This window comes from Natator depressus, chromosome 10 (genome assembly GCF_965152275.1).
Source record: "Natator depressus isolate rNatDep1 chromosome 10, rNatDep2.hap1, whole genome shotgun sequence".
Classification (NCBI taxonomy): domain Eukaryota; kingdom Metazoa; phylum Chordata; order Testudines; family Cheloniidae; genus Natator; species Natator depressus.
The window spans coordinates 29,097-44,510 of record NC_134243.1 but is presented as its reverse complement, the minus strand read 5'-3'; the positions used below and the strand labels follow the sequence as shown (position 1 = coordinate 44,510).

The window sequence follows — 15,414 nt, the reverse complement described above, 5'->3', positions numbered from 1 at the left end:
CTGGGAAGAATTGCTGCTGAGTAGGAACAGTAATAATGTTGGTTAATTGAGAAATAAGATACATCCCTTCCCACTGAATATAACTGGGATTTTTTGTTCAATGCAGAATTTCTGATCTCTGCAGAATCTGTTGTGGAACTTCTAAGCTTTACCGGCACTATCTTTAGAAAATAGAAAAGTAACTGAAACATGACAATAGGTACTACCTTTCTTGGTGGAGTCCAGACCACTGAGGGACTGTCACCCCTGCCCTGCGACCTTGGGTGCCTTAAAAGCCTGACCTTAAAGCCTGACCTGTCAAGCCTGACCTTAAAAACCTCTAAGGAAGGAGATTCCACCACCTCCCTAGGTAACCCATTCCAGTGCTTCACCACCCTCCTAGTGAAAAAGTTTTTTCCTAATATCCAACCTAAAACTCCCCCACTGCAATTTGAGACCATTACGCCTGGTTCTGTCATCTGCTATCACTGAGAACAGTCTAGATCCATCCTCTTTGGAACCCCCTTTCAGGTAGTTGAAAGCAGCTATCAAATCCCCCCTCATTCTTCTCTTCTGCAGACTAAATAATCCCAGTTCCCTCAGCCTCTCCTCATAAATCATATGCTCCAGCTCCCTAATAATTTTTGTTGCCCTCCACTGGACTCTTTCCAATTTTTCCACATCCTTCTTGTAGTGTGGGGGCCAAAACTGGACACAGTACAAATAGAGGGGAATGATCATGTCCCTCGATCGGCTGGCAGTGCTCCTACTTATATGGCCCAAAATGCCATTGGCTTTCTTGGCAACAAGGGTACACTGTTGACTCATCTCCACCTTCTCATCCACTGTAACCCCTAGGTCCTTTTCTGCAGAACTGCTGCCTAGCCACTTGGTCCCGAGTCTGTAGCAGTGCATGGGATTCTTCCATCCTAAGTGCAGGACTCTGCACTTGTCCTTGTTGAACCTCATCAGGTTTCTTTTGGCCCAATCCTCTAATTTGTCTAGGTCCCTCTGTATCCTATCCCTACCTCCCAGTGTATCTACCACTCCTTAGTTTAGTGTCATCTGCAACCTTGCTGAGGGTGCAATCCACGCCATCCTCCAGATCATTAATGAAGATATTGAACAAAACTGGTCCCAGGACTGACCCTTGGGGGACTCTGCTTGATACTGGCTGCCAACTAGACATGGAGCCCTTGATCACTACCTGTTGAGACCGATGATCTAGCCAGCTTTCTATCGACCTTATAGTCCATTCATCCAGCCCATACTTCTTTAACTTGCTGGCAAGAATACTGTGGGAGACTGTGTCAAAAGCTTTGCTAAACTCAAGCAACAACACGTCCACTGCTTTCCCCTCATCCACAGAGCCAGTTATCTCATCATAGAAGGCAGTTAGGTTCGTCAGGCATGACTCGCCCTTGGTGAATCCATGCTGACTGTTCCTGATCACTTTCCTCTCTTCTAAGTGCTTCAAAATTGATTCCTTGAGGACCTGCTCCATGATTTTTCCAGGGACTGAGGTGAGGTGACTGGCCTATAGTTCCCTGGATCTTCCTTTTCCCTTTTTTAAAGATGGGCACTACATTAGCCTTTTTCCAGTCATCCGGGACCTCCCCCAATCACCATGAGTTTTCAAAAATAATGGCCAATGGCTCTGCAATCACATCCGCCAACTCCTTTAGAACCATCGGATGCAGCGCATCCAGCCCCATGGACTTGTGCTCGTCCAGCTTTTCTAAATAGTCCCGAACCACTTCTTTCTCCACAGAGGGCTGGTCACCTCCTCCCCATGCTGTGCTGCCCAGTGCAGTAGTCTGGGAGCTGACCTTGTTGGTGAAGACAGAGGCAAAAAAAACATTGAGTACATTAGCTTTTTCCACATCCTCTGTCACTAGGTTGCCTCCCTCATTCAGTAAGGGGCCCACACTTTCCATGACCACCTTCTTGTTGCTAACATACCTGTAGAAACCATTCTTGTTACTCTTAACATCCCTTGCTAGCTGCAACTCCAAGTGTGATTTGGCCTTCGTGATTTCACTCCTGCATGCCTGAGCAATATTTTTATACTCTTCCCTGGTCATTTGTCCAATTTTCCACTTCTTGTAAGCTTCTTTTTTGTGTTTAAGATCAGCAAGGATTTCACTGTTCAGTCAAGCTGGTCGCCTGCCACATTTGCTATTCTTTCTACACATCAGGATGGTTTGTTCCTGCAACCCCAACAAGGATTCTTTAAAATACAGCCAGCTCTCCTGGACTCCTTTCCCCCTCATGTTGTTCTCCCAGGGGATCCTGCCCATCAGGATGAGTTTCAAGTGAGTACAAGTGTTAAGGCATTAAAGTCTAGGGCAGCTCTTCAGGCGTTGGGCATCTACAAGCCAGGACAAAAAAGAGGGTTCAGTCCCCAGTCCCAGCATAGACTGCGCACATCTCAGTACACGGCTCAATGCCCCTATGAGCCACAGAGAGAGAGAGGCAAATTCCCCAAGCGTAAATCATCTGGCCCACAATCTTCGTCATCCCAGCCCTCTACGTCCAAACACCAATTTTGATAGGTGAGTCAAGGCACCGTTAGACTGCTCCCCCCAACTAATTCAGCAGACATCACTTTATACCCATTTGGTCTCACCGATTGGCAGCATTCCATGGTGCCTGGGAACGCATAACATCAGACTGATGGGTCTTGGAGATCGTTCAAACTGGGTATTCCATTCATTGAACCTCCCTTCCCCATCCCTCTTCAGGGACCCTTCTCATGAGAGTTTTCTGCGAGAAGAGGTGGATGTTCTCCTCCAGTTAGGAGCCATAGAACCGGTACCTCAAAATCTATGAGGCAAATGGTTCTACTCTCGTTATTTCCTAATACTCAAAAGGAAGGGAGGTTGGATACCCATACCAGACCTGAGAACTCTCACTAAGTGTGCCAGTGCTCAAAAGTTCAAGATGGTCACCTTGTCAACGATCATTCCAGCATTGGAACAGGGAGATAAGTGTCCTGAAGGTCAAAGGTTGAAAAACAGTTTTCATATTTCCAATCCTGCCAACTCTCAGACGATTTCTCAGATTCACTCTGGGCAAAGAACTCCACCAACAGAGGGTGATGCCCTTCAGCCTATCATCAGCCCTGAGAGTATTTTCCAAGGTCCTCTCAGTAGTGGCCAGTCACCTGTGCTCCCAAGGGATCATGATTTAGCCATACCTGGATGACTGCCTCCTCAGAGGCCAATTCCTCCAAGAGGCTCACCAAGTCACCAAAGCTGCAATGCACTTGTTTATGGAACTTGGCCTATGGATCAACACCCAGAAATCAACCCTCACTCCAGTACAATGGCTGGAATTAATAGGTGCTGACTTTGACTCGTTACAGGCTAGACCTCTCTCTTGCCTCAACACAGGTTCCTCTCCTTGGTCATGCTCCTAGAGACCATTCAGAGCAGCCCTCAAATATCAGTCTGACTCAGTCTCCAAATCTCGAGGCATATGGCAGCAAGCACACCAGTGATACCACATGCCAGGATTCACATGAGATGTTTTCAGATGTGGTTCAGCTCAGTTTACGGACCAAACAGACACAGACTAGACAAGCTCCTGTCACCACCCACCAGGATCAAAAACTCCATAGACTGGTTGAAGGACCCAGCCAATGTTTGGAAAGGGATCCTCTTCTTGCAAGCCCCACTGTCGTTACTTCTCACCACTGACACATCATAAATAGGATGGGGCGTGCATCTAAATGGCCTCATGACACAAGGCAGGTGGTCGTCCATGGAGATATCTCTTCACATCAGTCTCCTCGAGCTAAGAGCAGTCAGGAACGCCTCTGCCCATTTCCTCCCACTGATCAAAGGATCCCATATGACGATCCTAATGGACAACATAGCCTGTCTGTACTACATCAAGCAATGGGGGAGCCAGGTCTCCCTCCCTCTCTGTGGAAGTGATGAAGCTATGGAACTGGTTCATCTCCCATGACGTCCTACTGTCCGCAGCTTACCCCCCAAGCGCACAAAATTCAATAGCGGACAGTCAGTTGCAAATTTCCACATGACCACAAGTGGGAAATAGACCCAACAATACTTCACGACCTATTCAGACGTTGCGGGATCCTGTCCACAGACCTGTTCACCACTCACTTGAACAAGAAATGTTCACGCTACTGCTCCAGAGCGGGGATGGGACAGCATTCCATGGATGATGCCCTCCTCCTCCCCTGGGATAGGGACCTTCTCTACAGGCCTAGTACCCTTACCTGTCACAGCTCGTGATATGCCTTCAGATCCCTCTCACAACCATTCTGCACCTCCTCTCGCAGAACAGAGGATGTATCCTACATCCCAACTTGGTAGTCCTCCACCTCAAGGCATGGCTCCTGCTTGGTTCCAACGCCTAGAAAGCTCCTGTTCAAGGGAAGTATGAGAAATTCTGTTACACAGTAGAGAGTCCTTGATATGACATACTTCCCTGCAAAAATGGTCCAGGTTCCAGATTTGGTGCAAGTCCCAACAAATCTCCCCAACATTTGTAACTGTTCTATGTATCCTAGACTATGCATTGACCCTAAATAGGTCAGGACTATCTTTAAGTTCTCTCAGGATCCACCTTGTGGCTATAAAAGCTTTCCACCAACCTGTAGAGGGGTTCCCTGTGCTGTCAGACCCAACTACTAAAAGGTTCCTCAGAGAAATAGTAAACCTCTTCCCACAACCTTGACTTCCTACCTCCATGTGGGACCTAAACCTGGTTCTGAAAGGACTGATTAGGCCTCCCTTCAAACCCATGGCCATGTGTTAGGTGAAAACAGCCTTCCTGATAACAATGATCTTGGCCAGGAGAATAAGAAAGTTAGCAACCCTGATGGCACATCCCTCCATATATTTTTTCCAGACAAGGTTACATTCAGGCTGCATCCTAAATTCATCCCAAAGGTAATGTGACAAGTTGGATCACAGAAACCCCTTTGGGACTGCCACCTAATGTGCCTAGACTACCTCTGAGCCTGTTTTCCGTGCGAGCTTGGGACTTCAGTACCTTGCCTTGTTTGAGCCAGACATGCTTGCCTGCTGCAAACACAGATCCAAGTCTGAGCCACATCCCCTTACAAGCTGCAGGCTTAGCTGAAAACAGCTTAAGAAGTGTTTCTGTCTCCAGCAGTCAGATACCCAGCTCCAAATAAATCTGTTTTACCCTGTATAAAGCTTATACAGGGTAAATTCATAAATTGTTCACCCTCTAAAACACTGATAGAGAGATATGCACTGCTGTTTGCTCCCCCAGGTATTAATACTTGCTCTGAGTTAATTAACAAGTAAAAAGTGATTTTATTAAATATAAAAGTAGGATTTAAGTGGTTCCAAGTAATAACAGACAGAACAAAGTAAATTACCAAGCAAAATAAAATAAAACACACAAGTCTAAGCCTAATACAGTAGAAAACTGAATACAGATAAAATCTCGGCCTCAGAGATGTTTCAATAAGCTTCTTTTTCAGACTGGACTCTTTCCTAGTCTGGGCCAAATCCTTTCCCCTGGTACAGTCGTTGTTCCAGCTCAAGTGGTAGCTAGGGGATTTCTTATGGCTGCAGCCTCCTTTGTTCTGTTCCACCTCCTTATATATCTTTTGCACAAGGCGGGAATCCTTTGTCCCTCTCTGGGTTCCCACCCCTCCTCCTAAATGGAAAAGCACCAAGTTAAAGATGGATTCCAGTTCAGGTGACATGATCACATGTCACTGTAAGACTTCATTACCCACTTGCCAGCACGCGGGTATACAGGAAGACTTACAAATAAACAGAGCCATTTACAACCAATTGTCCTGGTTAATGGGAGCCATCAAGATTCCAAGCCACCATTAATGGCCCACACATTGCATAATTACAATAGGACCGCAGAGTTATATTTCATATTTCTAGTTTCAGATACAAGAATGATACATTCATACAAATAGGATGAATACATGCAGAAGAACATAACCTTTGCACAGATATGTAACATGACATATCTAGCATAAAACATATTCCAGTTATGTCATATTTACATTCATAAGCATATTTCTATAAAGCATTATGGGGTGCAGCATCACAGGTAACCTCTCCGTTTCATATGAATCTTTTGATTCACCTTCCAATCTTTTACCCAAACCTCACCAGGACAACAGGATATATGCTATACTGCATATTTTAGATGTTAGGAGAGCCCTGGCCTTCTGTCTGGACAGGACAAAGGCTTCAGGAAGTCCCTTAGATTCTTCCTCTCCATTGCGGACAGATCCAAGGGCTCAGCAATATCAGCCAAAAGACTCTCCAAGTGGGGTCTTGAATTGCATCAGACAGTGTTACCAAGTTCACAACGTGATCCCTCCAGACTCTATTTGTACACACTCCATGAGGTCAATCTCCTCATCCATCGCCTTCTTCAAGAATATCCCTATCTCAGAGATTTGTAGAACAGCGACATGGATGTCAAGCCACACTTTCGAGGAACACTATGTGATTACTGGAGACTCTGCCTCTGATGCCATCTTCAGCTCCACTGTGCTGTCATCTGTTACTGACCTGATTCTGAAGTCCCAGCCCTCCAGAAGGGTTACTGCTAGGGTGCTCCACTATTCAAAGAAGAAATTATTCATCTTGTACAGTAATGACAGTTCTTTGAGATGTGTGTCCCTATGGGTGCTCCACAAACCATCCTCCTCCCCCTCTACTTCGGAGTTCTTGTCAGTGGCTCTGCGGTAGAGAAGGAACTGAAAGGGGTTAGCCTGTGCATGCTGGCTAGCCTCGTGATGCAGCATGAGGAGGGAAAGTGTATGTGAAGGCCTAACAGACAATGCTACCAAAGTTCTCTGATCAACAGCGCAGGGACACAAGCACACCTGCAGTGGAGCACCCATAAGGACACACATCTTGAAAAACATTGTTACTGCACAAGGTGAGTAACTTCTTCTTTCTGCACCATTTCCTTGACAAAAAATGGCCACTTGATAAGTGAGGGCCCATCAGCTTTGATGACACCTGGCTAGGTGTCAACTTGTCCTTTGTCTTCGAGAAACAGGTTTACCCACTCCCCAGATTTGTCTGGTAAATACACTTCAGTCATGATTTAAGCTTATGTTCTTAACTTTACATATAATGTTGTTACATAGATTTTACCATGATATTATTAACAGTTAGTTTTTTCAAATGATACCTTACAAGACATATTTTATACAAAGATTATTACAGTAGTGTGTAGGGTATAACTATAGGGGTGTATTCTGTTACAATAGGCCACCCCAATTAAGCAACTTCTGCTACATGTATCTTGGCTTTTTAAGAACAGTATTGTTCTGTGTTTATGTGAAAGAGATTTTCAAAGGCAAAAATGGGAATTAGGTCCCTAACTGTCATTTGTGCCTTTTGAAAATCTCCCTTGTAACATGTTGTATAACTATTTTCTGAAGACTGACATCTTATTTCTTTGTTGCTTCATTCTTTTCAGGTGCTCATGTTCCATTGAGATGTTAGCAACAGGTGGACATTTCAAACTGATTTACATTAGGCAACAAGTGATGCATTTTGCCTCAGCTGTCAATTATTAATTCTTATTAATATTTAAGAATGTGCCTGAAGTTTTAGAAGTCTTGGTAGATACTTTTGTGAAATTCTGCAAGTGTAACAATGTGGCAGAATTTTCTTTATTTATTAGATTTATCTACTTTCTCAGACTGATTTTTTTGTTTTGTTTTTTAAGGCAAGAAGATAAGACTGTTTTATATATAAAATGCTTTATGTAAAGAAAACATCCGGGATCTGGGGCTCAATAATAGCATAGATTCAATATGCTACAGGAAGTCTTTAAATTTCAGCAAAAAGATTCCAGAGAATTATGAGAACATAAAAGTTAGAAATGGAAAAGACCAGTTGGATTATTTCTAGGAGGTCAGTGCAAGATTATTCCGCACAATCATTTTCTAGTGTTTAGTCTTGCTTATTTTTAAAAGTGGCCTTTCCACCAGCGCTCTAGGGCGTTCCACAACCTAATATTGCTCACTTTCAGAAAATTTTTCTTAATGCTTGAATAGAAAAGAACACAAAGGAATTCCTATTTGACAGAAATAAGTAATTTTTTGGATGTGATAATTCTGTTTTTTGTTGAGTGATGGTATAATTCATTTCTTTTTGGGGAAATGGTGCATTGAAATTGCTAACTGGGGTCCAGTTAATTGAACTATTAAAGTTATGTATCAGAGGCGTAGCCGTGTTAGGCTGGGTCTGTAAAAGCAGCAGAGAGTCCTGTGGCACCTTGTAGACTAACAGACGTATTGGAGCATAAGCTTTCGTGGGTGAATACCCACTTTGTCGGATGCATGTAGTGGAAATTTCCAGAGGCAGGCATAAATATGCAAGCAAGAATCAGGCTAGGTTAGTTCAATCAGGAAGGATGGGGCCCTCTTCTAGTAGTTGAGGTGTGAACACCAAGGGAGGAGAAACTGCTTTTGTAGTTGGCTAGCCATTCACAGTCTTTGTTTAATCCTGAGCTGATGGTGTAAAATTTGCAAATGAACTGAAGCTCAGCAGTTTCTCTTTGAAGTCTGGTCCTGAAGTTTTTTGGCTGCAGGATGGCTACCTTTAAATCTGCTATTGTGTGTCCAGGGAGGTTGAAGTGTTCTCCTACAGGTTTTTGTATATTGCCATTCCTAATATCTGATTTGTGTCCATTTATCCTTTTATGTAGGGACTGTCCCGTTTGGCCGATGTACTTAGCAGAGGGGCACTGCTGGCACATGATGCCATATGTTACATTGGTGGGCATGCAGGTGAATGAACCGATGATGGTGTGGCTGATCTGGTTAGGTCCTGTAATGGTGTCACTGGTGTAGATACATGGGCAGAGCTGGCATGGAGGTTTGTTGTATGGATTGGTTCCTGAGTTAGAGTTACTATGGTGCGGTGTGTAGTTGTTGGTGAGAATATGCTTCAGGTTGGTGGGTTGTCTGGGGGTGAGGACTGGCCTGCCTCCCAAGGCCTGTGAAAATGAGGGATCGTTGTCCAGGATGGGTTGTAGATCACTGATGATGCATTGGACAGGTTTTAGCTGAGGACTATGTGATGGCCAGTGGAGTTCTGTTGGTTTCTTTCTTGGGCTTGTCTTGCAGCAGGAGGCTTCTGGGTACACGTCTGGCTCTGTTGATCTGTTTCCTTATTTCTTCATGTGGGTATTGTAGTTTTGAGACTGCTTGGTGAAGATCTTGTAGGTGTTGGTCTCTGTCTCAGGGGTTGGAGCAAATGCGGTTGTACCTCAGCGCTTGGTTATAGACAATGGATCGTGTTGTATCCAGGATGTAAGCTGGAGGCATGAAGGTAGGCATAGCGGTCGGTGGGTTTTCGGTATAGGGTGGTGTTAATGTGACCATCACTTATTTACACCCTAACCCCAAGCCCACAGACAACCCGCTAACCTGAGGCATATTCTCACCAGCAACTACACACCGCACCATAGTAACTCTAACTCAGGAACCAATCCATACAACAAACCTCGATGCCAACTCTGCCCATGTATCTACACCAGCGACACCATTACAGGACCTAACCAGATCAGCCACACCATCATCGGTTCATTCACCTGCACGTCCACCAATGTAACACACGGCATCATGTGCCAGCAGTGCCCCTCTGCTCTGTACATCGGCCAGACGGGACAGTCCCTACGTAAAAGGATAAATGGACACAAATCAGATATTAGGAATGGCAGTGTACAAAAACCTGTAGGAGAACACTTCAACCTCCCTGGACACACAATAGCAGATTTAAAGGTAGCCATCCTGCAGCCAAAAAACTTCAGGACCAGACTTCAAAGAGAAACTGCTGAGCTTCAGTTCATTTGCAAATTTTACACCATCAGCTCAGGATTAAACAAAGACTGTGAATGGCTAGCCAACTACAAAAGCAGTTTCTCCTCCCTTGGTGTTCACACCTCAACTGCTAGAAGAGGGCCCCATCCTCCCTGATTGAACTAACCTCGTTATCCCTAGCCTGATTCTTGCTTGCATATTTATGCCTGCCTCTGGAAATTTCCACTACATGCATCCGACAAAGTGGGTATTCACCCACGAAAGTTTATGCTCCATTACGTCTGTTAGTCTATAAGGTGCCACAGGACTCTTTGCCGCTATTAAAGTTATGTTTTTGTGTGTCTTGGGGGACAATAGAATAAGGAGGAAAACATGATCAGAAATAGTTTAAAACTGATAAAGACGACCCAGGAGCTGGCCTTCTTGATGTTTAAGAGGAAGGGCATTAATAGTATCTAAGCTAACGCCAGATAGCACTTGGGAGTTCAAAAAGAGACTCTTAATGATCCGAAGAGGAGTAGAGCCTATCTGCATGGAGTCCAGGGTTAAGTGAGATGTGAAAGGAGGGAGAAAGAAGGAAGCATGAGAGGTTAGATGCTGATTTGAACCTAGAGTTTTTAGTCAAGGAAGTTAAGGAAGGACAGGGCTGGACTTTTAGTTTGTGAGATTTTCAAAAATGAATTTTTTGTATTACACTCATTCTGCCTGCTCAGTGAGGTCCCATTAGGTAGAATTGTGAAGCTTTGTGGTACACTGTTTTAATGTAATCTTTTTTCAGGATTGTGAATAAATTTATTTTTAGCTTTGACTGTATTGGGGGATAAATTAATTGTGGTGCATTCTCAAAGGAAGACAGCATAATCAAAGGAAAACAAGTCACTGAGGATGGATGGGTGAGATTCTGTGGCCTGCGTTGTGCAGGAGGTCAGACTAGATGATCATAATGGTCCCTTCTGACCTTAGTATCTATGAATCTATGAAAACGTACATTGATGACCAGGAAAATTATTTTAATGGTGAGATCTTTTAGAATCTGGAAAGAACTATTAGTTACAATAATTCTGTTTGCCATAGTTCCTTCTCCTCCCTTTGTAGTCAAAGAGACAAAGCACCATGATGGTGCTACCTATCAGGAACCAAGGAGACAAAAGTTTTGCTAATTGTGCTGTGCATGTAAGGCCCCAGACCATCTACTTCCCTCAAGTCAGAGACATCCAAAGCATGAATGTATCTGAGATAAATGAAATAGTAGCTGGGGGAGAGAATTCAGGGAAAAGATGGGTGGGAAGAGAGACAGCAACCTGATTTCCCCTTATTTTATGTCCATCTTTTCCAACTCTATTCACAGAGATACTATAGAACAGGGGTAGTCAATAGGCAAACCTCAGGCCAAATCCAGACTGCCAGATGCTTTTGAACGGACTGTGAAATTTTTTTATTTACTACTACTTCTTATTATTTATTATTAAGGATACAATTTTGTCATGGAGGTCATGGATTCCATGACTTTAACAGACCTACGTGACTTCTTCGGCTTCAGCCCTGGCCGTTGAAGCAGCAGCTGGTGGCCGGAGCATTGGCCAGCAGTCAGCCTTCGGCAGCAGGACGGAGACTGTTAGCCTCCCCCCGGGTATTTTTAATAAAAATTAGAGACAGGTCATGGGCTTCCATTAATTTATTATCATTATTATTGTTTTTGTATTATTTTCTCTGGAGTCTGGACCTTGGTTATACCTTGACCAAGAAATTTGGACCATGACAAACCATAATTAATTACCCAGGTATAGAAAAAGCAGTGGATGTAACAAACAATACACTGAAGGGGCAGGCTTTTTTTACTGAGTCACCTGCAATAATTTGAGTGAAGGAACTACTTGTAGAAGTAGAATCCAGCTGTTAATACATGGAGATGACTGTCTTGCTGCCTTATGCCCATAAATTGCCCATAAAGTGGATACATCTCTGGAGAAATAACACTGGACAAACTCCAAGGTTTGGCATCCAACTTCATTGTACACCAAAATGCATTCTCTTTCATCTTACAGTAGAAGGTTTGGTGGTGATGTGAACAAATGCTTTTCCCAACCTCCTGTAGAAATACAGTCCACAAGACTGCAGAGTCTGAACTCATCCTCTTCCATTTGGCTTCATTTACATAGAAATAAAATAACACAAATTTCAGTTCAAACATTGTCACCAGACTTGGTTGGTCATAGGACTATTCCTCCATCTGGACGGTTCAGCCTCAGAGCACCAGTGCCCCCTCTCATATATTCAGGTGGGGTGACAAGTGAACGTGTTTAACCCTTTCCCAGCAGGATTAACTATTCTTTTTTCTCTTTCTTAATTTCTAATCCATAACAGAGTGTCTCTCTCTCTCTCCCTGACCTCCCCACCTTTATGCACTACTTGATTAACACACTAAAAAATTTCTAGTAGACGAGAGGCAAAATCATTGTCTTACAAGAGCCAGGGACTTTCCTTTATTATGTGTCTGTACAGTACCTACAGTGGGGTCCTGATCTAGGTTTTAGGGTCCTCTAGGCATGACTGTAATAGAAATAATAACGGTCCAGATAATATTGTGAAGTTCCAGGAAACATAACAGTTTTATCAATAATGCAGATACATTTTCATTAACACGTATTTTATTTAACAGGTTCTGCTTTAGATCTACATTTTAGTGATATAAATGTCGCATCCTTAGATAAAGAATTAGAAGATCAAGAAAACAGTGACCTTGGATTAACAAGTAAGAACTCAGTTTACAAAAGTTATCCATTTTCATGTATTTATTTAAAGTATTTTTCTTTCCTATTAGACTCTTCAGAAGATTTATCTTACAGCTGAGACTCACATAACAACTCATAATGTTGTGGACAACCATACTGTAAACTTTGGCCTTGATCTGGCAATTGACTCTGCCTGCGTGGATCCAATTTCAGATTCGGAAACTTAGACTGTTATTCTACAATTCTATTTAGTGGAAAAAATGTGAACAAGACTGCTTTAATGAAAACTCATTTTCCAACTCAGTCCCAAGTTCAGTATCTTTCTCAGGAAAATCAAGATCTTGGCTCCCTTATATTTTAAACTTCCTGTTTGTATTATATGTGCAAGGATTATGAGTTACATTGAGATTCATCAGAGACAGTGTTTAAAGTAAGCAGGACCTGAACATCTTGATTTAAAAAAAGTTGATTCTGTTTTTCCGTAATGAGTGACTAAAAGGAAACAATGCAAAGAATTAAATGAGTAAAATAATCATATTTGAAAGAAGGAATGACCAGTTAATTTGAAGGTCTGACTGGCTTTGTTTTACAGTGCTCATTCCCAGCTACCTACATTTTCCTCTAAATTATTTGCTTTCCTGCTTAGAACTGAGAGAGAATACTTCATCCAATTGGCCTGTTCTGAGAAAGGAGAGGAAGAGACAACACAGAGGAAGAGCAGTATTGGGGTAGAGAACTTGGGAGGAAGGATGAAGGGGAGAAAAACATCAAGGAAGAAACAGTTTAAAAATGCCACCCTTTCTAGGTGAAAGCAGAAAAGGAAGGAGAAAAAGAATGGAAAAATAGGAAGTTAAAACTGAGCCATTGTAGTTTTATGAAATATTTAATTTGACATGCATTTCGAAGTGACACACTGCTAAGAAAATAAGGGTATATTTTCATAACATCCCCATGGAGCAGTAGAAAACTAAAGCAACATTAAAATAATTTATTAGTGCATTGATAACCTAGTCCATGCTGGCTGTTTCCTTATAGCACATATGGTCTGTTGACATTTACCCCGAGCCTTTCTCAAACTTTTGGTGGTGCCAATCCTGAGTTACCAGGGAGATGGGAACATGGAGAGGCTCTCTCCTGACCATACTGTGACGGGATCCTCCTGGGGTGCAGCCTGGGACTGTGGGACCGCTGTGCCCCCTTAACTCTCTCCAGCCTGGGCTGTCTCTCTGAATGCCTTGCTAGTGACCAGCAGCAAGCCCCTCTAGGCCCTGTGATCACTCGGCACAACAGCATGTGGAGCCCCACACACCCAGCTAGATTGAATGAATGCTCCCAGAGCCACTCATGAATCACACAGAGAAAGGCACCAGAGCCAAATCCCCCCAGCTCCCAGCACTGTACCTCAGGAATATACCGTCTTGCACTGCTCAAGATGGGCAATGCAGATTTATTAATTGGTTCACCACTTCAGCAATGGAAAGTGGTTATACACCAGCCTTTGCAAAACCTGAGATTTGCCACACACTTCATACAAAAGATAAACAGTTAAACAAATGTATTGACTATAAAAGATAGATTTTAAGTGATATTAAGTGCTAGGCAAAAAGTCAGAGTTAGTTACCAAAAGAAATAAAATATAAGCATGCAGTCTAAACTCTCAACCCTGTTAGACTGGGCAACATCTAGATTAAGCAGTTGCTCACCCCACTGGATATTGCAGTCCTTAATATACAGGTTTGTTCCTTAAACCTGGGCCAATCTCCTCTGTTAGAGTCTTGGCTTCTTCTCAGTGTCTTAGTTGCTTGCAATGTAGGTGTGGGAAGGAGAAAAGGCCCAGTATGTGTCCACCCTGTTTTATACCCTCAGTCCATGTGCTTGGAAGAAACAAGTCCAGGCATGTCTGGGTGGGCCTTGCTGAGTCTCTAGGCAAGGCTGAGCAATTTGCCTGGTGTGGCCTCATGCAGTTGAGGCATTGCATCATAGCTCCCTTGCCGGACAGTGGTTGTTGATGGGTTGATTGATACACCATCCAGGTGTTGGCTACTTTCTTTGCTGTTGCCTCTGGGGAGCTAATGTCTAGCTGATTCCCCAACTTACAGCATGTTTTAGTGACCACCATACAACCTAATTCTCATAACTTCATAGGCATTAATGATATACACATGGGTAGAGAAATGACTTTCAGCAGATCATTCCCTTTCCCCGATACCTTACAAGACATGCTTTATATGTAAGATGACGATTATATAAAAATGAGGAGTATGAAGGTTCCAGAACACTCCCCCAAAGTAATGAATGTCACATACACAGAAAGAAAAGGCTTCAGAACCACTAACATTCTTATAATTTGCAGAGAGACAGAAGGGTGCTAGGTGCTTTGCACACAGTAAGAATAAATATAATTTAAATAATCAATGTGCAAGGAAAGTGTGGATGATGAAATGCAATAAATCAGAATGGTAGAGCGCAGTTAATTCCATTAATTTTTAAGCGATATTGACAATATTTTCTATTATCTATCTTGTTAATACTTATTTGAAGGGGCCTATTTCTAAGATTTAGCAAGGGGAGGGAACTGCATGGGAGGGTGTATTTTAGGGAAGAGAGGGGAATAAAACTGAGGTGAGAGTGGAAGGACAGAAAAGCAGCACATGATATAATGGAATTACTGTGTGGACTTATGACATCTTGTGATCTGCCACAGCTTGATTACCAAAATAACTAATATCATCTTTAAGTTAGCTCTGGCAACAACTTTGTGTTTGAATTCCAGATTTTACATTCTTTGTATACGGTAATCTGGTTTTATGGATTATGATTCCTGTCGTGAGAGCAACAAGCAGTACTGGTAGAGTGACTTTCTTCAAAGTTTGGACA

The 15,414-nt window shown here is 43.0% G+C and overlaps 1 protein-coding gene across 7 annotated transcripts in view; it reads left to right on the top strand.

The window, feature by feature from the left end:
- The window catches only part of UNKL (unk like zinc finger), a 150,001-nt gene that overhangs the window by 126,218 nt on the left and 8,369 nt on the right, over positions 1 to 15,414 (top strand). For all 7 annotated transcript variants that reach the window (XM_074964901.1, XM_074964896.1, XM_074964895.1 and 4 more), the window contains one exon: positions 12,465 to 12,557. Coding sequence is in view for 5 of the 7 variants with exons in the window: in XM_074964896.1 (XP_074820997.1) it covers positions 12,465 to 12,557 (93 nt within the window). In the remaining 2 variants the exon portion in view is untranslated. The remainder of the gene's footprint in view (positions 1 to 12,464; positions 12,558 to 15,414) is intronic.